We start from the raw sequence: 25,516 nt of genomic DNA on the forward strand, positions 1-25,516 counted from the left end.
GTTCGCGGGACGTCCTCGTGCCGCAACCTCCTTCACGACAGCAGCACAGCCCTTGTCTCCGCATACTTGGGAATCCCGAGCTTTCGTGATGTTTTCTTTGTTCTCGTTTTTCTTAATCATCATTCTTATCTATCTATCTTGTTGGTTGGACACTCGTGACCATCTTCGTCTTTTGCGTAGTGTCTGTTTCTCGGTCCGATGTGATGTTTTGTGAGGAGTATGGGTGATAATCTCCAGTCGGAACGTCCGTAGCATTGTGTTGTGTGTAGTGTAGTTTTGCATTACTTCACTAGTTCTTTATCAATATATAGCAAAGAAATAACAATAATTCAATACATCTATCTAGTAAAGTAAAAACAGTAATTCCAGTCTGTTTCAATTTGTATTCATTGTAAAAACACTGTAACTGTCAGTATTTACTGTAACAGTTACCTGCTCAAAAAACCGTTAATAAAAGAGATTTAGCATTTATTATAACTCCTCATTATCAAAGTAGAAGAATAGTCCTGTTTGAATAATCTTTCATATAAAGAATAACTAGTTGCCTCTCATAACAGAGCAAGTTTTTTGCATGTTTTATCTGCATACTTGGGGATCCAGAGCTTTTGTTTCATTTGTTCATTATTTTTATTTGACAAACACAATCCATTAGTATTTATATAATGATTTTCCTGTGGGGCCAATATTTTAGAGCATATAAGTAATAACCCACAGACAGAATTTCTTCAATAATGTGTAGTTTAGTGTTACTTTATTTTGATCCTCAGGTTGGGTTACTGGTCCAATCTGATTTCTCACCTACTCTAAGACTGAGATCGGATTGTTACTCTTACTATCTCTTGAACAGCTAAAAATGTAGTATAAATATATATTTCTAGGCAAATAGAAAAAAGATAATTCCAGTCGGTTCAAATGCGCATTTGTATACTCTAAAACTCCGAAGTGTTCAGCTACCTAGTCCTATACTCCAAAAATCCACAAGGTTCCAATAATACTAGGAATATTCGAGGGATAAAGGACGATGCAGTAGGACACGATCGTCTGAAGGTAAAGGATATTTCCAATATTCTCGGAACAATACAACTAGTTACAGAGAAGCAGGTAAAATAGCCAATACAATTAGGACACGGAAGAAACGTTCCTCACATTCGTTCAATCCAGGCAAACCCTCACCAAGACTTAAATCTCAATAATTAGCATCCGAAGCTCGGTGCGCCGCACAACCCGCAATAACTCACCAATTCACATACACCATCCTAAAAACAACCTCCCATCTTCCGATCGAAGCCAAACGAACCAATCAATCCTTCCTTCTCATCCAATCCAACCCAAATCTAATTCAAATCCGGCGAAACCCTTTGTCCGCGGACCCGTCTCACACCCCCGCTCGCTGTAACACGAGGTCCAGTGCGCCGCTTTCGACCGGCCTACTCGGATGCCGAATGACTTAACTCTATTTTTTTTTTCTCCTTTCGCGCTGTTCATTCCACTATAACTAGCGAGTTCGAGAAGAGATGGAAGCCTCGTTTTGTAGTGACTAAATTGTTCGTCGTGTCCGATATCGGATCCCGCCGAGTTAGGTACCTCCGTTGGTCTTTATTTTGTTGAGAAAACTCTATCTGTTTATAGGAATTTTGTCGCTTTACAAGTCTAGGCAACATAGCGTATTCTCTTGAGAATTAAAGAGAGAAGTATAAACTAACTATGAAAAGCTTATCGTATCTTTACCTCGGCGAAACATGACTACAATACCTTATCCGACCGTCCAAAGCATATGAAACATCCCAGCTCCGAACGAACTGTTATTCTTGGCATATACACACGATCTGCGTCCACACTTAGGTACACCTCGGACCAACTAGTCAAGTGGGAAGATCGTCAGCTAACTTTGTCCGGGTAATGATCATCGGTAGAACCACATTCTTCACTACACTCACACATTTCCAAATCCAACAATCTGACTCACTGTGAACCGTAAATCTGTGTAACTTTTCCCGACCAAGTAACTTCAAGGAGCTTTTAGTTAGTAACGGCTCTTTGTCCGCCCTCGTCCCTTTCCCATTTCCCATACGTTCATTCCGCCAATATTCCAAACGCCACAATTCGAAGAGCTCTTCTCGCTGTCCCCAAAAGATTTCTTTCTCAACCGAGAATCGAGAATAAATGTCCTAATTGTCCTCCCCCAATCTGCGATCCGTCCACCCGCTTCTGTAGAATGAATCAGAATCTGATGAGAGAAAGGCGTTACAGCAGTTGTATTTAGTTGACATTACGAACCAGCCTGGCCGAATTATGTTTGAGACTAAATAAGGGATGCGATTTTTTTTCGCGAAGCAAGAGTGCGGCGTAGAGCGCCTTTCGATACGGCGATAGGGAGGATCAGTGTCCGAGAAATGCACCATAGACATGGGATATTCGCCACTTGAGTTTGAGGAGCCAGAATCCGAGCATCCAATAAAATAGCAGGTGCAGAGAATGGTGCCTCATTTGAAAGGTAGCTCGTGCATGTTTTCAAGAAGTAGTAGAGAGTATTTTCCAAAGATCTTGTGCATTACACTTCGCTAATCCTGTGAGGAGGGTGGGGGGGGGGGACATCGTATATGCCTCGGTTCCATTGCCTGTGGCGCATCAGATTAGCCCAGGGAAAGAGGACACTAAAATCAACTCACAGATATACAGTATATTAAGCTTGTATTCTTTTTCTCTTATTGTTTCGAGTTATACCGAAAAGCTAGACTCCTATGTCCCAGAGGAAAGCAGTGAGTGAAAGTACGGCATGAATCTCGTTAGAAGAAGAGGGGCACAAGAGCAGTTTATAGCTTGACATAGATGACGAAGAGACCAAAGGAGCTAATCTTCAGGCACGAAAATTAGTGCACGTACTTGTTACACACCATCACACTGAATACGGTCTTTTCGAGCGTCCGAGAGCTAGCATCAGCAACCAGACAGGAACTCCAGCAGACAAGTAGCAAGCATTGCTAGATTCTTCAAGGGCCATCAGTAACTAGCCTTCTGGAAGTGTAGTAAACTTCTTCAAAAAGTTATAGAGTTATCATTCTCGAGATGAGGGTAGATGTCTGTGGTGGCCACAAGTGCATAAAATGTGGTAGATTCAATGAGTCTTCGTTGGACCAGAATTTCCAGAAACAAACGCGCAGTTCCATCGCTGACGTAATACGTGACGCTGCACAAACAACGCGTCAACAGACGCGTCAAAAGTTGGTTTGTTTGCGTCAAGTTCTAACCTCCCTTACGGAGAACCAACTCACTCTCGAAGCTGCTCGAGTCCATCCACAGGAATTTGCTGCTATCATAAACCCCTTACCTTATGATCCTACCGACAAATATTTCTGCGTAGATGTGCTACCCTTGTACGAACAAATTCGAAGCTTGTTATCCTGATCCTGTTCCCGAAAGCGCGACCAACTTACGCAACCCCACATTGGATACCGTTCTTGAGCTGATACATGAACTCTGTGTATGCTATATGCTTCTCACAGGATCTACTCTCACTGCCAATGCAACGGATGGAAGGTAGGCACTCCGGACCGTTCACGTTTATAAAGTGACCACTCCACGCATTGGCCCTCTTTGAATGGGCAGGCTCTTGCTAAGCACTTCTCCCGGATCCATGTCAAACTCAAGAACTTTCTTTGAGTATAATTATCGACGGAGGTAAAGGCTCCGTTAGATCGTTCCCTACTTTCCTATTGTCGACGCCCACTCTTATTGTTCTACAACTTTCAACAAAAAGCTTAGGAACGTCCCTGTGAATCATACGTTTATTCCGAATTTGGACTTTCCGACTCAGGGTTACGGCTACTATGCTCTGTGTTAATCCTAAATATGAGATCCTCTCAAACTTTGTCGACTTCAACTCAACTTTGAGGTCAGACTTTGTACCAGTTGTCTGGCCCCGAGTCTCGAGCCGGTTCCTTCTCCGAGGTGCCTTCTGAAGCACAAAATACTGCTCGCACATAGCCCTTACAAACTGTAGAGCTTCTGATTGCTGTGTATGAGTTCTCTACTGTCATGCTATTGTCTGATCAACGTCTTTAAGCTTTAGGCCCTAGCAACGTCAACACACGTTTTCTCTGACGCGCCCTCGTCGACTTCGTCCTTGATGTCTCGGCGCCGATTTAAGCTTTTCGTACACACTTCGGACCGGTCTAGGACCTTGGAAACGGAGTGAAAGGCCTAACCACGTGCATCAAGCATTTCTTTTTGTCTGAGCAGTCATTGTCGCAACCGTGGCGTACACGCTGAGGTCGGCGTATGGAGTAGCTCGGATCTACTGCGAAGCTGTAGGGAGTACGGCTGGTTCAACCTTCTCCGCTTCACACGGTAGTACGTCTAATCTCCATTGTTCTCGCCTCGTAAAAGTGGTATACCCCTTATTGAACTATGATTCCTCATGTACTGCAATAGGTCTGCAGTTTTCAAGCTAGCAACATTCCAAAGATGGACGAGTGTAGAACTCGTAGTTTCTTCGAGTATTTATTTCCCATATGTGCGTTTATATCATACATCAAAACCTCTGAGGATATGTATGCAAGCCTGAATGAATGACAAATTGGTTATCGACAGTTGAGTACCTGCACCAACAAGGCACATATCCCATGAGGGTGAAGTGTATGCCTTTTTTACTCACTACACTGTATCGCGTAGCTTTCGCACCGTTGTCCTCGTCGCACTGTAGCGGTTGACAACCTATGAGCCGCATGGTGCATAGAGGCACGTTAGACTTGCACTTATGCTTATTGTTCGTCAATCTTCGTCTACTTCTGTAGCAAGCGCTGACAAATCTTATTTAAAACCTAACATAACAATATACTATTTCTTTCGCTACTGAGCATTTACCGCGTTTTAATTTTATGTGACTTACGTTCTGCAGAACATAAGGAGTGTGTATTTTCACTTCTTTTCACGAAACATTGGGGCCACTGTACGTAATCAAACGTACTTCTGGTGCGGAGGCTCATCGTGAGAATTTCTGTGCCAACTCATCAACTGCGTCTGCTGTTATCCTCAAATCTGTTGTCCACACTAGTACTGGTCTTGCATCTCCAAAGGAATCATATGTGACAAATCTGCATTCCTCGAAAGCCTCGGAAGCTACCCTATAGCCTCGACAGTCTTTCAGGATGACATTAACGGCTAACTCACGCGTCCATCTGTTCCTTACCTTCTTTGCTTGGTCTTGTACCTCATCCCCGCCCTTGATATCTGTGGAATGAAGTCGAATGCCTATCTGCAGAAACTAACCACAACCTGGATCTCCTAATTGCATGTGCCGGTTTTCTTCTGGTGATCAGGAGCTACGGATCTTTCTGGATCGCTAATGTTTGTCCCTTTGTTGGTGCCATCGATAAGCTTTGTCTTGTGAGCGGGATCACTTAGCACTCATTTTGTCTGCACTGGATGCCTCGTTTCTAGTAAAGCGCATTACAACGTGATGGAAGATAACAAATACAAGAGCTGGCGCGAATTTCGCTCATTGGCCTCTCCCTATGCTGTCCCTGATTGATTTTACATGGTAGTTAATTTGCGCTGGCAGGCACCCGGCAAAGTATTTGAACACTCTAATAGTTCAGCTTCCGTTAGTATTCTGCATTCTCTCCAAGTTTGACACCTCATGTTCACTTATTTACAGAGCCATTCAGGCATATGATTAAACCCCTATGTCGGGCCGACTCCATTCCATCCACCTCACATCATTGTCATGTCGCCTCTTCTCAATCATTCTCTGCTGTCGCTCATAATGTCTTATTCGAGTTACGGACCGCCTTGGATGAATGCTTGGGAAAAACTTTGCGCGCTCGAGATACTATGCTTGCCCCAGTTGTAATGGTGGTATTACAGGATCCGATTCAACTAGTTTAGACCTGGATCACATACATTCGATCTTGTGATTTTTTTGAGTCGGACGGGACAAGTGCTAAGTCCGAATTTCCGCGCAATAGTAGCATACGCACATGTCCAGTACGTATGAGTACCGCTTTGCACACCGTTCATCAGTGGTGGCGCTCACCGCGATCACCGAGCGGTATGTGACGTTTGAATTGCGGTCGTTTCTTACAATACTAAATCAGTTCTTAGGCGGATCAGTAAAATGGAACTACGGACGAATTAGTGCACTTAGGCTGTGTAACGAAATAATTCACTGTTGGGATTACGAACAGCAACTTCTCAATGATGACATACGTCGATCGTACTCTCTGGTGCGGCGCAGTTCGGAATGATACGACGGATTCGGACCACAATAGCCTGTCTCATTGCATTATACACATTGACGCTTCCTGTGTAAGTATCTATATATAATGCCAGCTAGATCTTCCAATCTTACGCAAAGTTATCTTCGTTGTTACATATTTCCAAGCTTTAAGATCTACACATGTCGACAGGAGGATCTAGCCTCAAGTATTTTGCATAGGTGCGCGTGACACACGGGGACATGCATGTTGTCTGATTTCTACACTCTCGCGCAAAAGTGGACTTCGGTGCTAAGACGTTCATAACCAGTCTTTCATCTCTTCCATTTTACCCATTACCTGAACAAGTGGAGTGCAGTGAGTCTCGCGAAATGAACGAAGGGAATTTTGCAGAGTTATTCAACGAATTCACAGGTATCTCAAGGTTCACAGGTTGATGGGTAAAGGATTCTCGCTCCCGGAAATTGGGTCAGAACTGCCCTAAATTCTTATACAACAAGATAGAGTTTAATCTCGCTCGACATTAAGAAGGGTCAAGTACAAATTATTCGTGTTCTAGCCTGGATGAACTCGGTGGAGGTTTTGCCTATGATCTCACATCACCTACTCCGCCATTATCCGTAGCTCTCAGGCCAATTTCTTATGGATTTCTGTGCCTTGAGTCTCATTCTCGGAAGACGGCGGCATTTCAAGTCCAGCTGATTTATTACCAGAATTACGAACGCAGATTCCTAACTCGTAAGTGAACTCGGTGGTTTTAAGCTTGTTCGAAAAGCGTACGTCAAAGTTCCCATGCGTCACGGCGTCGGAGATGAACAGCCTATGAAATGACACTCAAGGGGATTATCGTACCGAAGGTTCGTATATGTTCGTACAGAAGCACGATCGCCTCGGGTTTGCTGGGTGCAGTCCTGCTACTTGCGGATGTCGGAGAGCACATGCAATCCTGTTCGCCGGTACGGCTCTTCCTTCCAAAGTGCCGGCATGTATGCCACGGGACCTCCAAACAAGACAGAGTGCGCCCCGACGGGGGATGCGAAGAGCCTCGCCGCGTGACCCCAGAACCTTGTTTACAAAGAGAAGTTGCAGGGAATATTGTATGGTTCGCGCTGACACCATACGGAGAGATTCTGGTCCTCTCATCCGCGCCGCCCTCCCGCTTCCACACGATATCAACGACATTCAATCGTTAAATTTCTTCTATCTCATTTGGAGCTATATGGTGTGTATCTCCAGCCATTCAAATACTGAGCCAAGAAGACGTGGAAATAAATTACGAATTTCTCTCGTTTGCTCTGGTCTTCTCTTACACAACGCGGGTGCCACGCGTACAGGTCTGCTTCGCGATATTCCACGTGCAGCAGGGGGTTCTTTAGGAAGCTTAGCTTGCCGGTGTGGACGGAGTTGATGTGAATCTCTGAAGTAGAACGCCCACCCAGCTAGTCACATCGTACTGTGGATAGCTCGTATATTCAATTTGGGCTTCCACGATTTCAAGTCCGCGTACACGCACCCAACTTATGCGCCACAGAAAAATCGACGTCCAATTTACTTCTTCATCGCGTGCTGCCCTTTGCCCAATGATCCGCTACTGCGGTTCTAGCGGACCTTTTAGCAAATACAAAGCGATAAACAGAATTATTCTTTTCAAGATCGGTTATGTCACGAGGAGTAAGGGAAGCGGAGATAAGACGTACACACTCGCACACGTGGTAATCAGTTGAGTCATCTAATCACCCACGGTTACCCTAACCCAGCGGAAGCAAAATTCTCATCGACCACTAGTGTTGCGTATTGCTCGTGCTTGCCCACACTCCGCGGCCGACCGACGCCACTCGGGCAACGCGCTCCGAAGGCGGGCACGATGCGCTCTCTGAGCGCTTCATTTCATCTTGAATTTATTCAAATATCCGTAATTTTCGCGCCGAGAAGCGGAAGTTTAAAAGGTCATGCGTTGCCGACGTCGGAAAATGACTGATTCTGTCAACGCTTCCCACCGATCAAGAACCCAAATAGCACGCAGTGCTAGTGAGTGTGAGTGTTGTTCCGCTAACAATGCTCTTGAAGATACTGAAAGGAGGCAGGGAAGGCACTGTGTGGTACAGAAGCCTTTACTCCGAGCTTTGTCCCTTCGATGTCGTCCTCGAGAGCCCGATGTGGAAATGTCAAAGGATGTCTATCGAGTCACTCTCGAGGGTAGACAATGCTTCTCCACGTTCTCGGTGGACCTCGTCCCAACACGCCAAGTTGGACAGGTATCAATCTATTGGGGAAAGGCACTCGAGAGCCTCGAGCCTCGAGCTCACATAGAAATCGACTTCCCATTCCTTTGTTCGAAAGTTGAGGCACCGAGTCTAGAGCTCAAGTGCAGCGATATGTTGATTCCTCTAATGTGGTGTCATTTTACAACATTATTACAGTAGCCTCCTCACCGACGTCAACGGACTATGCTCTATTTTCTATATTTATTCGAACAATAGAGGGATTGGCGGTCCGCTAGTGTGGAGTTTTACGAGTAGATGATTCTCAGACCAGTCAACCGACCTACCGGAAGTGCAAATCAACTTCACAACGCTTATCTGCTATTCTCCGAAGTACTCAAAGACTAATCATGTTATTTATCCGCAACTAGAGTCAAACCAAAAGATCAAAACAGAGAAAAGAGGAAATCGCCTGGTTGAAATTGTCTACGGCAAGCAGGTATTCACAAAATACCCGGAACGAACATCTCCCATTAATATTCCTTGATTTCCCAACTCCGGATCCACCAGAACCTCACCCCGCAGCTTCTCATTCCTTTCACCATAAATGGTACCTTGAAAGGCAACAACGGCGGCCAAAGGGTAAGTATATGAATATTAATAAATAATGCTTCCACTTCGAACATCGCGTGGTTTTCATTTTTTAACTTTGAGATATTTTTTTCCCAACGCGAGGCACTGCACGAGCTCCTTGCACCGATGATTTTTTTACAAGTTCGGAAACAACTTCTCCCTTCATAATTCCGAGCAAGTATCTCCGATCCTCGAGGCTCACAAGCGAGTATCCTGCATTGTGTGCGGCAACACGCGTTAGTGGATAAATGGAAGAGAAAAGGTACGTGTTTCCACATTATAATATTGTCGTCCTTCTGAGTGTACACGAGTTGCGCGGAGCGAAAAAAAGCAGAGTACCTCGAGTAAAAGTAATTAGTAAAAGAACAAATTTCCCTCTAACTCGTGTACAGTAAGGAATAGTACCGTTGCGTAATTAAATCTAAAAGAAAAGCGAACGTGGAAAAGGGCAAACAAATGCTCGAAATAGCACGTACAAACCCAATCCAGTATTTTCATTTACGAATTATGCGAGCTTGAGTTGCGGCGCCACGATTAGAGTGAGGAGGTAAAAATTACCATATTCCGCACCGCGTGCATGAGAAAGTAGTTGAGAACAATAGCCAGACGAGAGAGAATAGTAAGGCACGAATGGATGTAAGTCCGTGAGGCAATTACACTAGATTAGCGAGGGTTACGTGGTGCAGTAGATTTCTTTGCATGATCCACGATGCACATTAACTTGAATTATTGGGGGAAACTAGGATTTCCGGATCTACAGCAAGTTCGAGTAGCGAGGCGACAATGCTTTGGTACCACCTTTTTGCTATAACGTATAGAATACACGTGCACTCCGTGGTCATCCCGAGTCACTGTGGTAGGTGAAAGCGGCAGGAATATTCCCGGCTAGCGACAGCTAAAGTCCTTCCCTGACAATGGCACAAAAGTCAATTCGACAGAGAAGTATTTAGTTTCGGAGCAAGGTGATCCAGATTGACGAGAGCATGCTTTGCTTGCTCAAGAATCCACGATGCTCCGAGTCACGATCGGAGCTGAAAACACATTCGGACATAAGAGTGTACGCGTTCGAGGCACGAGGTATGTCAAGATAAGTTTGCATTGGCAGCGGGTTCGCGGACAGACTACTTCTAAGAGCATCATGTTCCTTTGAACATGCCGGTTATATGCCCTTGAGCAAATAAGCCGAATACCTCACGCCTTCTCGAACATTTTACGATTTTGATTACATTTCACCTTCGATTTTGAGTGCACACTAGTGAACACTACCTAATCTCGGAACAGAATTTCGATCGCCTGTGAGTATGATCTTCGAGAAAAGTTAACTGTATACTGACTAGAGCACATTGTAGCGTACCTCGAGTCTGACAATGGTGTTTCAACCTTGTGAAGATGTGAAGTACCGAGGATATAGAATCAGATACCTCCTTGAGGCTTTCCAATCAACGCTGTATAAACCTGAGTCAATAAGAACAGATATGCCCAGACTTGTTTTGTTCGAGGACACGAGGCCGATACGGTGGTCTGAAACAAGGGTTGTCATAGAGCGCGCATCCACGCATATGAGTGAGATCGACCCAAGATGAAGAAAATCCACACTGAAACCAGTTAAATAGGTTTTTTCAGCAGATCGAGTCAAAGTGAGCAACAAGCGGCAAACATGACAATGGTCAATTAGCACTCTGTCGATCATTGATCTGCGGCACCGCCGCTTAGAAGCAGACAAAGGGTTGGTGAAATTGTGACAAGCTTCGCTTCCGTTCGGTGTTCCTTAACCTTGATTGTCATGATCTGTCTGAGCGGCGTTTGCATTATAATTTCTGACAGGAAAAACGATTCTTGTCAGGCTTATATTTTACGGATGATTTTGGGTTGGATTATCTAGGATAACGTTGAGTGAATCGGACGTACGGAGGATCCGCTGGGATGAAAAGAAGCCAATGCTCAGCTGAGAAAGTATCAGACGTCGGACAAAGAGAAATAACTTGAAGTGCCTAACTTCCCGGAGAGAATATAACTCTTAATGACAGTCTACTGTTCGAAACCCATCGCCACCGTACCGAGCGCACCATTCACATATCCGAGTTCACCACATGAGTATTACTTCCGCTCATCTCCGCACCGGGACTGAGCGTTCCTGCTCTGCGTGAATACCATGAGTAGTAGCATGAATCGTCAAAGTACCGATTCGACCTTCCTCTTTCGGCGCGTCAGGTCTTTGTCCTAAACTCGAGCTCGGAGTAACTTTAAATTTAGTTAACACAATCTCGGCTATTCACGATGTGCAAAAGGAGAGATGTGAATGTGCAAAGAAGTGTGATTCGGCGTCGTCGCGTCGTGAGAGTCAAAGCGGGAGAGAGCGAGCTGGCTGTGCTGTCATTGTCATTGACTTCGCCGACTCACTGACTGACCGGTAACTTACCGAACATCCAGTCTTCCAGAGCCGAGCTGCGTTGATCACCGTAAATAACGGGATCCCAGCATCAATATGCACCACTGCCGCGCATATGCCGTATACAGTCAATCACATTTCGAACCAGCGCGTCTACAGAGCCAGCGTCTACAAAGCGCCTACGTTCCCCGCATTCCTGTTCTCAACATCGTCATAATTGCACCGCTCTGTTCTAAATAACTAACCGAGTGATCCGCTGGGGTATATTTACAAATGTGCCTCGTCGTGCTGCAGTCTTCCGATCATAACTGATTGTTAAGTAAGACCATACCGAGTGTGCACCTTGCATGTGTTTCTTTGTGAGCGCCGAGCGCAATGAATGCTCACACTGTTGTGGGGTGGGTTCGAAAATAGCCAATGTGAATGCGCATATATGCAGTTTTATGTGCAAAACCAGAAATACATCGTAACATCTTCCGGAAATAGTTGGTGCTTAACTACTGCACTTGATCTTTAAGACTGGTCATGTCTAGAAATTACTAAATTATTTTGGCAGTGGTCACATTCACAAGAGAATTTATATAGAATATACTTATCAACAATGCAGCACTTGCATGTAATGTGACGAGCTTGCAAGAAACCAGAGTACATTGTTGCACCCTCCACAATTCACACACTCTACATTTGCTTCTGTTGTGCAAGATAGTGAGGCAGTACTTCAAGTTTCACTAACAACGCACACTACTATAGCCTCTCACCTATCTAGTTCATCGGGCATCTCGGACGCAAACTGAACTAAAGCGGTCTGCTAAAGCACAGCTATGATACAACATATAATAAGACACAAGGCACGTCACTCCTTCAGGTATTAAAGCAGAACCAAGACTGACTGCGGATTGATAAAGACGATCCGACTCGCCCGACGTCTTCTTCGCCCATGTTGGCAGAGAGTTTAACTTATACAAGCATCGACTGTATCGACTTGCACTGGTACAGTGAACGGTCGCGATCGGCGCACGTACAGTACAGAAGCTGATATCTTTGATGGCATTAGAAAGGAGGAGGCTAGGCGAATGAGGTACAAGTAAAGAAGCGGAAGAAAGGAGGTAAGAATAGGGCGCCGCTCTCTGCCTCTGCCTCAAGTTGATCACTCTGGCAAGAAGAGACGTTGTGTGAAGTGTTAAAGATTAAAGCTTATAGCACAGACATAGCGATAGAAGAGAACAGATGACGAGTTGGCAAGTTGACTGATCGCCGACACCTGTTCAAAGTATAATTATCAATCACATGCAAAGCACACCAACTTATCCAGTGACAAAATAGTTATTCGCATTTAATTCTGATTTTTCTTTCTCTTTGATGTTGTCAAGCGAGAGAACAAGACCACTTCACAACTTGATCTTGTCTTCCGATATTCGGTTCCCAGTCAACGGAACAATTTGTCCATTTTGTGTGTCCACATAATCAGATAATCCAGCTAAACCATGATAAGGCGACCCTTGCCAGTTGCCAAAGTTGGCCGATTCAATCGGGCAGGTCGGCTCGAACCGGTGGACGGATCCAAACACAGCCATCCAATCCGTTCATCCAGCCAGCACATCCAGTCCGTCTAGCAAACATAAAGGGGTTTAATACAAGGAGAATATTGTAAGTCATATGAGCTGCAAAAGAGTACTACAGGATAATGCGCGCATGTACTAATGTTAATATCAATCATTATTCGATTCCTTCTATACCGGGAACGTTTCCCGGTTAATGCGGTCTAACTGACATATCTTGTGTCGAAACATAGGAGCAAAATATTACATCCTTGTATTCGTGTTAGTGTGTTACGCCACATACCTCCTTTCCATTACCATTAGCGGAGGGGGAAATGGAAGTGTCAGCAAATCTTGCATACTATAACATAGTTCTAATGGTAAGCACTAGTGCAAAGTCTGAACAAGAGAATCGAAAATACAGCACGTATCCCCAAGGGATCAAATCAGATAAATAAATTCCAGTTCTGCGCAGGACACTGGGCAGTATTAGTTTGCGCGCATTCCACGTTAAGCGAGAAATGTACCTTCATGTGCATTACAGGATGTCAGGTCATCAGCAAACGTCAACCGGATCTTGCTTTATATTCACAGGTAGGAACGAGATTAACACCGGCTCGCTAATAAGCCATCCCACATACTTAAAATACTTAATTAGATTATCTATCACACATTACAGAACTGAGTACAAACCGGAAGAGAAAGCATTAAGAACCCGGCACTACACAAAAATAAACCAAAAGCAAAGTTAAGTGATATAATGATATGAGATGATGATATCGATTTCATTTCCCGCTCATGTCAATGTGCACACTAAGTATATAACTATATAGCTATATAGCAATATAGCACCGCCCAGTTGAGAAATGGAATAACGGATTAATGGAATAACGGATTGATGGATGAAAGATGAGGTCACGAGTTACTTCAGCTTCGTTAGCGCTCTTCTATATTTCTATATTTCTATATTTCTATATTTTTAAAACTAGTACATACATTTAGTAGTATGATATATCCGTCTGTCAGTTACGGAGCTCGGAAAGTCGGAAAGTCGGATGCTCGGGTTGCACGGATGGACACATCATACGTAGACAGAGGAGAATCTGAGAGATGGACGGAGACACGGATCAAACATCCGCGTGCGCTAAACACGCGAGTATGGATCCACTCCACTCACTCACTCACTCACTCACTCACTCATTGTGATAAGTGAGTGATACGTGATACGTGATACGTGATACGTGCTACCCGCGAGCCGTACTCTGTTTATATTATACGGGATGACGTTGACGCGAATTTAACGGAAAAACGGAAAGTGGAAATTGGAAGAAAATAAAAAGTGATATGTTGATATGTTTCTCAGTCTCCTAAATCTATCCATTCTGTTTCACGGCGACATTTCGTTTTTATTTTTATGGAGGCGAAATGGACGGACGGAGGGGCCTCAGTCAATCTCATAACACATAACATACCACATTACATAGAGCACAGCGTGAAACGTAGCATCGATAATTCGATATTGCGGTATACGATTAAACCACACTTCGTCCTCGGACCGAAAAAGCGAAAAAAATGCACGAAAAAAATGTACGACAAAGCGCAATGCAAAGAATTCAAGGCAACGTCATGCCATGTCGTACCATCAGGACAGTGGACACGCGCTCTACGATCCTTGCGATGAGAGTGGCCTTGAGGCGATTGTCAATGCGGACAAAATATCCAATGATCAAAAAATTCGGAATTTACATCCGTCGGGGAGTTCGGACCTTCGTGCCGAAGCTCCGTACGTCGAATCCTGTCCTTGTCGCTCGCTTGTATGGCTGTTCATAGGGTTTGAGGATACTTTTAGTGGAACTCGGACTCTCGGATTCTCGGAGACATAAACGAACGGGTCAACGGCGGGATCAAAGCTCACAAATGGTAATGGTAATGGCAGTGTTAGGATGACGAGGCATGTACAGGCTGATAGGACCGAGAAATGGAAGGAAGGGCTGTTTTATTGGATAGGACGTCGTACATTGTACACTCCCGCCGGAGCTCAAAGTCTACAACCACAACCGCCTCTGCGTGCCTTCAACTCAACCAAGCAACGTTATCGCCATCCCAGTCCACCCTCGGCGTCAGAGTGAGACAGTGAGACAATGACAAAGTCGGACTCTGAGACCGAGGCCGGAGGTAAATCATGTCGAGTGAATACTACTGAATGCCAATGAGAGTGCGTCGGCGGGGATGAGAGAAGGGTATGGTTCAGGGCTGTTTGGTTCGTTCATAGAGTAGAACGTAACATGTGATGTGCTCTACTCGACAGTCGCAGTCATTGGTCAGCATTGAGCAACGCGTGCCCTTAATTATTCATTCAGACTTCACTCAGCCTACCAAGTCAACTCGACAGCGCAACCCACGGGTAGCAGAGTCAGATCGAGTGCTAGCTATCTGGTGGGTTGTGTAAGTACTGACAATGGATGGGCAAGGATAATTCTACCGGAAATTGGGGAAGGATGAGTCTGAGATACCTGAGGGGGTATAGGTATAGTTGCCGAAGTCCGGTCCAGGTACGGTCCGGGGCATCTCGGTCGAGCCAACCACACAACAACTTTAAAAGGTAAATACAGCATGTGATAGCCCTTGAAAAAGTAAGTGTTCATGTGCTTTTTTAGCAAAAAATAGGGGCTATGTGGAGCGTGACTCCGTGACCGAGATCCCCCGGACCGTACCTGGACCGGACTTCAGCAACTATAGGTATAGGACAATAAGAGCTCGCTTCTGGAATGCATCTGCTGCCAAAAGAGGTAGGCTGTACAGAGCCGTGTCCTACTCGCCGCCCTCGCCGCCTGATGATAATCGTATCATTTATTTGGGTTCGCCAACCCGAAAATACGGCTCACGAGGACAGGGTCCAGAAGACGGTTAGCTAAGTATCAGGCAGGCAGGGATTGTCCACCACTCGCACTAGCAGCATAATCTGTGTTCTATATAATCCTCCCGGCATGTCGTCGCTTTTGTTCTCTCCAGTCCAGTCCTCCGCTTGCAAGTGTCCTACCAGCGGGCACTCCGCCTAGACAATAAACATCGCTGCAACTCGTCTCTCCAATCTTCTGTTGCGATGCCCGTGCTGAGCCTCAGATCCCGCGACGACCCCAGCCAGCTGACTACCGCGTCCCCTCCCAGTTTCAACGTAAAGCGTAAGCAGCCAGTCCACTTCATAATAACCTGCACAATAGTTGCTCATCCCTCTCCTCCCAACTTTTTTGTCTCCCTCCCGCTCCCCTTGCATCCTTGCGCTGCCTCTCCTTCGTTGTCCTCTTTTTTTCTCTTCGCCTTCCTTTTTGCATTCGCGCATTCCGCATTGTTGACCAATGCCGAACAACTTCTTCAATAATTCACGCATGTCTTCCCGCCGCTCTGCAGCGCAAGCAACAATCGACGAGCACACGCTCGCGACAATGTCCATGTACGACCACGCCCAAGGCGCAATCCTCTCTCCGACCCCGCGCGCACTGTCCTTCCCCACCCACCATTCCATGCTTGACATCACCCTCGATGGGCCCACACCGCGTGCATTTACATTCCCCAGTGCCGTCCATGACACCATTTCGAATAACGGAAGCAGTGGCCCACCACTCACCCCTCCTGAGCCGAGTCCGTCCACACCTTCCACTTCACCCTCACCATTCGAGCCAGAACGTCCTAGAGATACACCTTTGCAGTCATCCACAACAACTACTACTCAGTTTACCGCACCTCCGATTGCGAGACGTAGTCAGAGCATGCAGCGTGCACGTACAGACACAGCTTCGCCTGCAGCCCAAATCAGCTCGTTCAACGCTCCGGATCTCAACCCCGGTGCACCACTCACACTCGCTGCACGCCGTCGCGGTGCATCCATCTCCTCAATCCAGTTACCCACTCACGCCAACAATGCCAACAATGCCCACGCTCACACTCTTAACCAGTCAATCTCACAACCTGTCTCACAAGCGCAACCTCAACCTCCACAAGCCGCCCAACCTCACAACCCACACGCACACGCAATTCAACTTGCAGGGACCGAGCGACGACCAAAGCGTGGTGACGAAGACTACATCAAACGGCCCGAGAACGCTTTCATCCTCTTCCGTCGCGAATGCTGTTTGAAAAAGAACGAGGCGGAGGCTGCAGCAGCTGCAGAAGGCGACCCGGTCGCACGACGTCAACGTCAAGCCGACCTGTCCAAAACGATCTCTCAACAATGGCGTTCGCTGTCTGCGGAGGAACGTAAATACTGGGACGACCTCGCGAAGCAGAGGAAGAAGGAGCACGAGGAGATGTACCCATGGTACGTCTATCAGCCCTCGCGATCTGATAAGAGCAAGAAGGGAAAGAAAGACCCGACGATGGCAGTAGTGCCGCCTTCAGTTGGGAAGGCAAGCAAGGAGAAAGAGAGTAAGAAAGAGAGACGTGAACGCACTAAATCGTCGAGCCGTGTCCGAGGTTCTGGCGCACGCACACGTAACCTTTCGTCATGCTCTACCGCAAGCACCGCGAGCGTGTCTTCATCAGCGTCAACCGCTGATTCTGACGACTACAGCGAATTCGACTCGCTCTCTGCTGATAGCTCGCTGTATGGTGGCCCGTTCGGATACCCGCATACGACGTGCAGTAGCGTGCGCGAAGTGGAGATGGCGGACTTTGCTGATTTCGAGATGGGCGATGTGGAGTGTTCGCAGGGTCAAGGTCAAGCACAAACACTCTCGTTACCGCTGAGCCTCTCTATGCCCTCGCTTCCTGGTGATCCGTCTGGATCTGGTCAAGGTGCGGGTCTGGCAATCGACACTCGCAACGCACTCGCGAGTTTCTCGCTCGAATCTGGTCCGATCACGACCTCCACCTACTCGCATTCGCATCACGGTGGACACGGACACGGACACTCTCACTCACTCTCTGCACAGATCTCAACGCAGACAGCACAAGGTCTCGTACCAGGAGGACCTCTTAGCTTCGTCCTTCCACAGAACCGTCGGTCGACCAGCGCACCGGGTGCACCAACACCACCTGCAATGCCAGCTGACCTTTACCCTGCCGCAACCCCACCGACGATCAAAATCCCTCAGCTGCTCGACACTGCGAGTAACGGTTCGGGCTCAGGCTCGAACGATACGTCGAAGGTTACCTCTCCTGTGTCGCAGGAGGGTGGTAACGGCAACGGCAACGCTGAGATGCAGCAGGGCAATGAGGAGTACAACGGTGCGCTGCATGGGTTCGTCGAGTTCCATTCGAACGCTGCGCAGTCGACGGGCTTTGGGATACCAGGGCAGGTTCCTGCGTTCTCCGCCGCTGGCGGCGAAATGAATGTGAGTACATCCTCCATCTCTCCTCGCTCGCGTGTTCCTCAAGACTGACCATTCTATCCTACCTTACCTTATCCAGCATAACTCAATGTTCCAAGTCTACGAAGAGCCACCCACCGCCAAACCTCGTCAACGCGCTCTCTCACAACTTACCATCCCTACCGACCCATCAAGCTCTTCGAGCGGTCCGCTCTCTGCACCCGTCCACCCATCCGACTCTACCTCACCCAACTCATCTACGTCGTCCTCGTCGCGGTTGTTCTTACCCGACGGGTTCTCCTCACCAACAAGTCAGTCATCGAACAGTACTGCGTACCTCCAAGTCCCGCAGCCGCAGCACCGCGCAGTCCCACAAGGCCTCCCCGAATCACCTGAACCTCCCGCAGCAGGTGAATGGGACGACTATGGCTTACCTTCATGGGCGATGGGGGCGTTTTGCGACTCTCCTCCTGACAACAACTCCACCGCAATGCAAAATACTCAGCAGCACCCGAACGGGTTCGGTGAGATCGACATTGCTATGGATATGGAGAATATGGGGATTTCGCCGTGGATGACGTTTGGGAGTTCGTTGGATGCTATGAACTGTTCGATGGGCGCTATGGGTAGTTTCGGTAGTGGCATGAATGGGATGGGAGGTGGGATGAATGGCATGAACGGCGGTGGTATGGACGGTATGGACGGTATCTCGACGAATGGGAATGGTCCTAATGGCGAATACGTCGGAGACCATTACTCGATGCAAATCCAGTATGAGGATTTGTTGGACCCGTCGCAGATTTTATAACATATCGTCTATCCGTCCGTCTCCGTCTCTTCTCTACGCACCTGGATTTCCTCTTTTTATTCTTCTCTTCCTTATTTTCTCTCTCTCCTTCATCCTTTCCTTCGATCCTCTCTGTTGTTGTCCTTTTATCCATTTATTTATGCCCCACACTTCAACGCGGTTACGACTTCCCTTTGATACGTTTGAACGATCCTCACCTTCACCTTCACTGTTGGACGAATAAAAAAATGAATGAACGAATTTCGAATGAACTTTTTCACGTATGTTTCACGTACCCGCATTAAACCCCCTTGTATTCTGGCATTTTTTCAATTTAACCACTTCCTTCCCTACCCTCCTTCACCATCCTTCTTTCTCGACCTACACGAATCCCGAGAACATCTTACCATCTTACCTCTATCTATCTATCTATGCTTGCTTGCTTGCTAGTCTTGACGACTCCAGCTTCCTTCTTTTCTTTTACCTTCTTTGACTGACTGCATATAGAGCAAGGACTGCCTCGCTTCCTTTCCCTTTCCTTGATGTTAGTTCGTCTAGTACATATTTGATTTTTTGATTTTTGTTTTGACGTACCATTGCTTTCGACGCCGCCGCCGTCGCCTCCTCTTTTTTTTTTTTATTCTTAACGGAATACTTGTTTTGTTTTACCTTCTCTTCTCTTCTCCTTTCTTCTTTCCTCTTTTCTTTTTTTCAATGCCACGACGTATTTCGCTTGTGCACTATCTATCTATACTTTGATCTGATCTGACTTGATTTGATGTGTTGTGTTCGACTAGCGGTTTGGAGAATAAAGACATACTTGACTTTACTTGAATTGGCTTGACACTTATACGAAGCAATAGTGAGGCAGTGAGGCAGCAAAGTAGTAAAAAGTAGGTAGTGGGCAGCAAGATGACGGAGAAGGCAGAGGGTCAAGTCAACCAGAAAGAAAGAAAGAACGAGAAACAGTAAACCCGTATATTATATGCTTCTGAACTTGACAACGTTGTATCCTCACCCACCCCTCACCGTACTTCCACCTCACGTCCGTTGTGAACGACGTGAAGAGTCCCAAGTAACGAATTCAACTAAGTTGCCATGACCCGTTGTCTCAAGGTTGAGGACGGCGAAAGTATGACGTAACGTCGATCAGCCATTGCCGATCACCTAATCTCACTCCCACTTCGGTAATCCATTCCCATCTTACCTCTCTCTCGACTGTCTGCTCTGCTCTACATTTCTCGTCCGGCGAGACAAGCTCCTACAACCCACCTACTCAAATACACAGGTACACACATTCCTCCTCATCACCGTAGCAACCACACAGCACAATAGTCTATCCATTCATCTACCCACAGCCTTGCATCATTTCATTCCATCTCACCTTATCCATAGAATCAGTTGACGTCTCTCAGCTCAGCGATAAGATTTACATCCGCACGTCCCCTACCCTCGCTCAAAAACAAAGACACCAACGGACCGGACTTTGCACAAGCAAATGAGCAAATGAATTCCTCTAATTCTATTACAGGGCCATCCAAACAGGAATAGCCCAGCGAAGAAAAGACTCAGGGAAGGAGAAAGGAAAGGATAAACATCATCGAAATATGCAGACACTACCCAAATAGGCAAAAGTGAAAACGTTATTTGTACTTATTTATCCCCTCTTAACCTTTTTGAGCGCTAAACAATAAAGACTTCTCTTTCTCTCTGGGATTTCTCTCTCTGCGGGAGTATGAAAGGGGAATTGAAAGAATAGAACGTGGGCGCAAATTAAAACGTGCCGAACCGAGGAACAGCGAGGAGACAGACGTCTGGGTTAGTTGGGAGAGACAAGAGCTTGTTTTTCTTTTCTCCTTCCTTTCCTTTCCCTTTAATCGGACCAATATACGGAAGGTTCTATCCTGTAAGTTGGAGACTCGTGATACGGGACTAGGAACTAGCGCAAAGATAGGCAGGAGGCGATGAGAATGCTGACACCGACAATTTTGCGTACAGCTCCTTGACGACGAGGATGTTGGACAAACAAAAGCTGAGAGTCAGAACATGTGGTCAGCTCGTGTTGTGTGTTGCGAGGGGTTTGGAGGATGGTCCGAACGCCGAATATGAGACGGCGAGTCATGAAGTCGGGCACATGCACACCAGTGTTAGCTATAGCGTATACCTGTTGGGTGGAGTTTGCAATGCAGTGATGTGTATTACCCAAGGTCCGCTTCACGGAGTTAAGAGACCACATTTTGGAACCTAGTCTGAGATTAGTCCTCCACTCACGCATCATGTCCAAATGAACGTGCAGAGGCCATAATACTGTGGACCATTGCGTGAAATCTTCATTTTGCCTCCGAACCTGTGCCTCGAGTGTCTCTATCGCACTGCGTAGAAACCAAAATGAATCCGTCGGACAATAGTTCACGGGAAGAACATGTCCCTTCCTCCGATCACATATGTTCTGGAGCTCAACAGTCTGACAGAACTAGGGTTAGGATCCGCGACAAAGATCACCGGTGCCTCCTCAGAACACCTACACCGTAAGGGTCAAAAAATCTTGAGATATTTCCGCGAGCTCCATCGGCACCCCAAGGTTAGCTGGACAAAGTTCGAAGTTCATGAGAATCTGCGATCATGATTTGCGCGTGTCCCGACTACCCGCTTGCCGCCATATAATCGAGTCGTACTCACTAGTTCGGGATTAAGCATTAAGCTCGCAAGTATTTGGACCCTGGGTTGCCTGCAACGGGCTGAAAGACAATAAGAGCGAGCAACACGATTGGCAGTTTGGACTCGGAGCAACGGAACCTTCAAACCCGTCCATTTTGGTGTTTCAGAGCCTCGAGGCAAGTTTAATTTAGGTGCAACCAATTAGATATTGTATAAGAATGACAGAGGGGTAACGTCGGGATAGGGGATCGCATTGGAGGATCGACTGCGTCCATTTATTCGTACTGTCTGCTGGAACGGTAAGGAGGGGTACAAGGCAAAGGCCCAAACAGAATCCCGGAAGAGAGATGGGGAGTTTGTTGCAGGCAATTTCAGAGCATCCGCTGTGCCTGGGGACGGTTGCACGCATAACACAACATTTAAATCATTGGTGAGTAAATAAAGCATAATATGCTTAGTCCAGAACCACACACCTGGTATCCCTTATATGTTTCGGGGAGCACGCAGATCCTCATCGAACAATGGCGAGCTCGACGAATGGAGCAATTTCATGTTATCAGTGTCATTCCTGCAGTGTGGTAAGAATCAACGAGCTGGGTTATCTGCTCGAGGGAGGGTTCAGAGCTTGTTAGACTGTTCAAGCACGCAGTGAAGGCTTAATACGTGGCATCAGCGATGGAGGAGTGCTTGAGCCCTCCTTCCTCCGTACCGTCGTCGTCATTGTCAAAGTGAGAACAGAGATGCCTTGGGTGGCAACCAATGCGGGATGTTTGTGCACTGTTTGGCGTTCTTAGATGCTGACTAATCGTATTTATAAATGAACTGTTGCGCCACTGCAAATCTTTTCTCTCTTTCAGACTTGCTCATGTGCAAATTCAGCAGAACACGCAGAACTTCTTATAAACGAAAAGTCTATTAAAACCTGACGTATAATTTGCCATCCTTCGCTATGATAGTGTTGCCCCTTCTATTCATACTAAGTACAACACAATACTTCATGAAGTCTCTGTCTCGCTCATAAACATACGCTTTGCAAGACTCCTAATCTGTCTTTCAAGCCCTTCCGACTTTGCTCTCATCGAAACTGATTCGGGTTAATCAGAATGCACGATCAAGATGAACACCAATATATGCATTTAGTAAAAATGCGTGGTGACCTGGAGACGGTGTACCTATTGTCACCTGTGATTCGGACACAAGGAGTGAAATCACATCTGAGGGAAAACATACTCTTAACCTAAGCTCCAATCCGAAATCCACGTGATACTCAATTTTCACTCATATCTTCGTGTCGTTTTCCATCCAATGAATTCCCTAAACCTCGCCATGGTTTGTTGCGTGTCTTGCAGCAGTGTCTCCCTTTCTCTGTAATACCACTCCATTATTTCTGCAACCTTCTGCCTTTCTTCCTTTATTTCATCAACTTTTTGCATTATGTCTGTACGTTCCTGCCACCTACATTCACACGTATATATTCCAGCCTTCACTAACTTTTTTTCATCCTGAACCCTAAGCGTGCCAGTATCGTACTCGGTCAAAAAGGTTTCTTTCTTATCTTTTATTTTGTGGTAAGCCTTTTCACAGTAAGTGGACAGTTTATTGATCCCCTCTTTGTACTGTCTCCAATACTGTAGTGCAATGTTGCAGTCCACAATTGATTGCGACTCAAGCACGTGTAGAACGTTGCCAAAAAATATGGCCATTGCCTCATCAATCTCTTTATCATGATTGGATCTAACAACACATTCGGGGAAAGTGCTGCAGCACATGTTATAACATGCCTGCTTCGTGACCTTGAAAGAATCCACTGCTTTCTTAAAGGTTGTCCTCGCTGACTCCTTATTTTCTGTAGCTTTCTGCAACTCAGCTTTCTTCATGTCTTTTAATGCATGTAAAGCGTTCTCGATTTCCTTCTCGCAATGTTTTACGTGTGCAACGGCTAATGTCGGTATCCCTAATCTGTCAAAGGCATACATGTACAAAGTGAGTAGGTCGTCCACAATCTCGTTATAATCGGATATAGTGACTTCAAGCGCATCAGCCCTCTTTGCGTGGCGAGTTGTTTCCACATCAGAACTACTCCTTGGCGTATTTATGGTCGAGTGTGCTCGTAGCTTGGTGCTGTGTTGGCTGTCGGCTGGCATCCCGACTCTCGGATCGAGTTGCGAGTGACTTTCGTTTGTAGGGAGACAAAGTAAGTACTCGATCCAGCCTTTTAGACATTTTATCACCTAGTTTGCTTAGCAACGCAATCTCAACGGCGATCGATCCTCTCGAGCTGCAATAAATATTAAGTAACAATAATACATTGCATAGAAAGAGTGGCGCAAGAGCAATGTCCTGATTCTTCCCGCATCAAGTAAAAATCATAACGAAGACAGTACATTGAATGCCAGTGTGCACACGGTTTTAATCAGCAAAAAGAACTGTTTGCTGAGATAAATAGCTTAGTATAGATTTGTGCATGTTGGTAGCAAAGCTAAGAGAATGTGTTATTGTGCACTCTCAAAATTGCCAATTGTTGATGTTGTTATCTATTGATTTGCAATACCTACCCATGTGTGTTTGGCCAACTTTTCCTGTCGCCAACGACCAACCGGTATACTGAATATCGTACTAACCCTTTAGCTATTAGAAACTCATGTGTATGTGTATGTAGCTATACTTTTTTGTTGATTGAGCTGGTTGACTAGTAGTTCTTCCGACTCTGACTCTCACAGCAGACATAAGAATATGATACACAGGTATATTTGTATCATATTCTAAATCATATACTTATTTACCAATCAGAACCCTGCTTCAGAATATTGTAAAGCATGTAATACAAATATGTTTAATTACTATAGTCTAATATGTCTGCTGTGTCTCGGTGTGTTCGACAGAATATCAGTTGCCATAGAGAAAGGTCTCTTCAAGTATCCTCTTACTATGCTGCCTCCGCTGTACTCAAGGCATTGCAATAATTATACCAGTCTTCTGGTGGTAGTACCCAGGCCTTTGGGCCAATCTCTCTATCGTTCCTCTAATCGCTTTTAGTATCCTAAATAACTCTGTTCTTACCGAAGTTTGCTCTGGTTAAGCAGAAGATGGAATTATTAGGACGAATACAGAAATGTGTGCACAAGCCATCCACAGAGGCATATATATTGAAGTGTAAGTATTCATGCATTTGTGTTACTTGTCCGTCAGGAAAAAGGTACCAGTCATTTTTAATCTTATATGAGTATATAATATGTAAAATATCAATAATATGTAAAACGTCATATACCGCTTTCCCTCGGCTGAAAATGTTATCTAAGATACAATAAGGTTAAATAAGTCAGATTAATATTATGGAAAGTAATAAGAATTATATGTTATTATAATATAAGTGTAAGATAAATACATATTATGAAGATGTATAAGAGCTTATACTGCTTTCCCCAAACTGATAAGATACTATTTTACTTGTCACTTTCTATAAGTCAAATAACATATTATATGACATTATAAGCTATTTACAGTTTTATCTAATATTTTAATTCATTATAATATAATATAAATATATTAAATAATATATATATATATATATATTTGTAGCTAATACACGCAAAAACTACATATTAACAAAAGAGAACTACTTATGCTCAAGACCACACCTCCTCGTGCCTTTCTTCCACTGCTTTGCGAGATCGTCCCAGTATTTACATTCCTCCACAGAAAGCAAACGCGATTGATTTGAGATTGTCTTGATAGGTCGGCTTGACGTTGACGTTGTGCGACAGGATTGCCTTTCGCGATAACTACAGC

At 45.7% G+C, this 25,516-nt stretch overlaps 6 protein-coding genes across 6 annotated transcripts; 4 read left to right on the forward strand and 2 right to left on the reverse strand.

Moving 5' to 3' along the window:
• Window positions 1-3,066: 3,066 nt before the first annotated feature.
• Window positions 3,067-4,351, forward strand: FOMMEDRAFT_160698 (uncharacterized protein; the record flags this gene model as incomplete). Its single annotated transcript, XM_007270416.1, has 4 exons — window positions 3,067-3,374; window positions 3,421-3,481; window positions 4,070-4,170; window positions 4,240-4,351. The coding sequence occupies 4 exons, from the start codon at window positions 3,067-3,069 to the stop codon at window positions 4,349-4,351; spliced, it is 582 nt and encodes a 193-aa protein (XP_007270478.1).
• A 3,037-nt stretch (window positions 4,352-7,388) lies between these two features.
• On the reverse strand, window positions 7,389-8,621 carry FOMMEDRAFT_23043 (uncharacterized protein). The gene is made up of 3 exons (XM_007270291.1): window positions 8,300-8,621; window positions 8,001-8,249; window positions 7,389-7,934 (listed from the first exon to the last, which is right to left on the reverse strand). Exons 2-3 carry the CDS (start codon window positions 8,099-8,101, stop codon window positions 7,772-7,774), a joined length of 264 nt encoding a protein of 87 aa, XP_007270353.1. The 5' UTR covers window positions 8,102-8,249; window positions 8,300-8,621; the 3' UTR covers window positions 7,389-7,771.
• Window positions 8,622-14,607: 5,986 nt separating this feature from the next.
• FOMMEDRAFT_160701 (uncharacterized protein) lies at window positions 14,608-15,887 on the forward strand (the record flags this gene model as incomplete). Its single annotated transcript, XM_007270417.1, has 3 exons — window positions 14,608-14,759; window positions 14,913-15,101; window positions 15,644-15,887. 3 exons carry the CDS (start codon window positions 14,608-14,610, stop codon window positions 15,885-15,887), a joined length of 585 nt encoding a protein of 194 aa, XP_007270479.1.
• A 1,291-nt stretch (window positions 15,888-17,178) lies between these two features.
• Window positions 17,179-17,337, forward strand: FOMMEDRAFT_46897 (uncharacterized protein; the record flags this gene model as incomplete). The annotated part of the gene is made up of 1 exon (XM_007270344.1): window positions 17,179-17,337. A coding segment is annotated over one exon (159 nt), but the record flags the coding sequence as incomplete, so codon positions are not given.
• Window positions 17,338-18,012: 675 nt separating this feature from the next.
• Window positions 18,013-19,090, forward strand: FOMMEDRAFT_31250 (uncharacterized protein; the record flags this gene model as incomplete). Its single annotated transcript, XM_007270321.1, has 2 exons — window positions 18,013-18,306; window positions 18,383-19,090. The coding sequence occupies 2 exons, from the start codon at window positions 18,013-18,015 to the stop codon at window positions 19,088-19,090; spliced, it is 1,002 nt and encodes a 333-aa protein (XP_007270383.1).
• Window positions 19,091-23,001: 3,911 nt separating this feature from the next.
• On the reverse strand, window positions 23,002-23,703 carry FOMMEDRAFT_31251 (uncharacterized protein; the record flags this gene model as incomplete). The annotated part of the gene is made up of 3 exons (XM_007270322.1): window positions 23,002-23,182; window positions 23,219-23,355; window positions 23,401-23,703. 3 exons carry the CDS (start codon window positions 23,701-23,703, stop codon window positions 23,002-23,004), a joined length of 621 nt encoding a protein of 206 aa, XP_007270384.1.
• Window positions 23,704-25,516: the final 1,813 nt, after the last annotated feature.

The sequence above is a fragment of the Fomitiporia mediterranea genome, assembly GCF_000271605.1.
Source record: "Fomitiporia mediterranea MF3/22 unplaced genomic scaffold FOMMEscaffold_13, whole genome shotgun sequence".
Lineage (NCBI taxonomy): Eukaryota > Fungi > Basidiomycota > Agaricomycetes > Hymenochaetales > Hymenochaetaceae > Fomitiporia > Fomitiporia mediterranea.

Bases quoted from the DNA above. Each gene is read 5' to 3' on its own strand.
- FOMMEDRAFT_23043 (XM_007270291.1), bottom strand. From the start codon at position 8,101: ATGAAGCGCTCAGAGAGCGCATCGTGCCCGCCTTCGGAGCGCGTTGCC. The intron at 7,935-8,000 runs CTAGTGGTCGAT...AGATGACTCAAC, and splicing joins AGCACGAGCAATACGCAACA to TGATTACCACGTGTGCGAGT.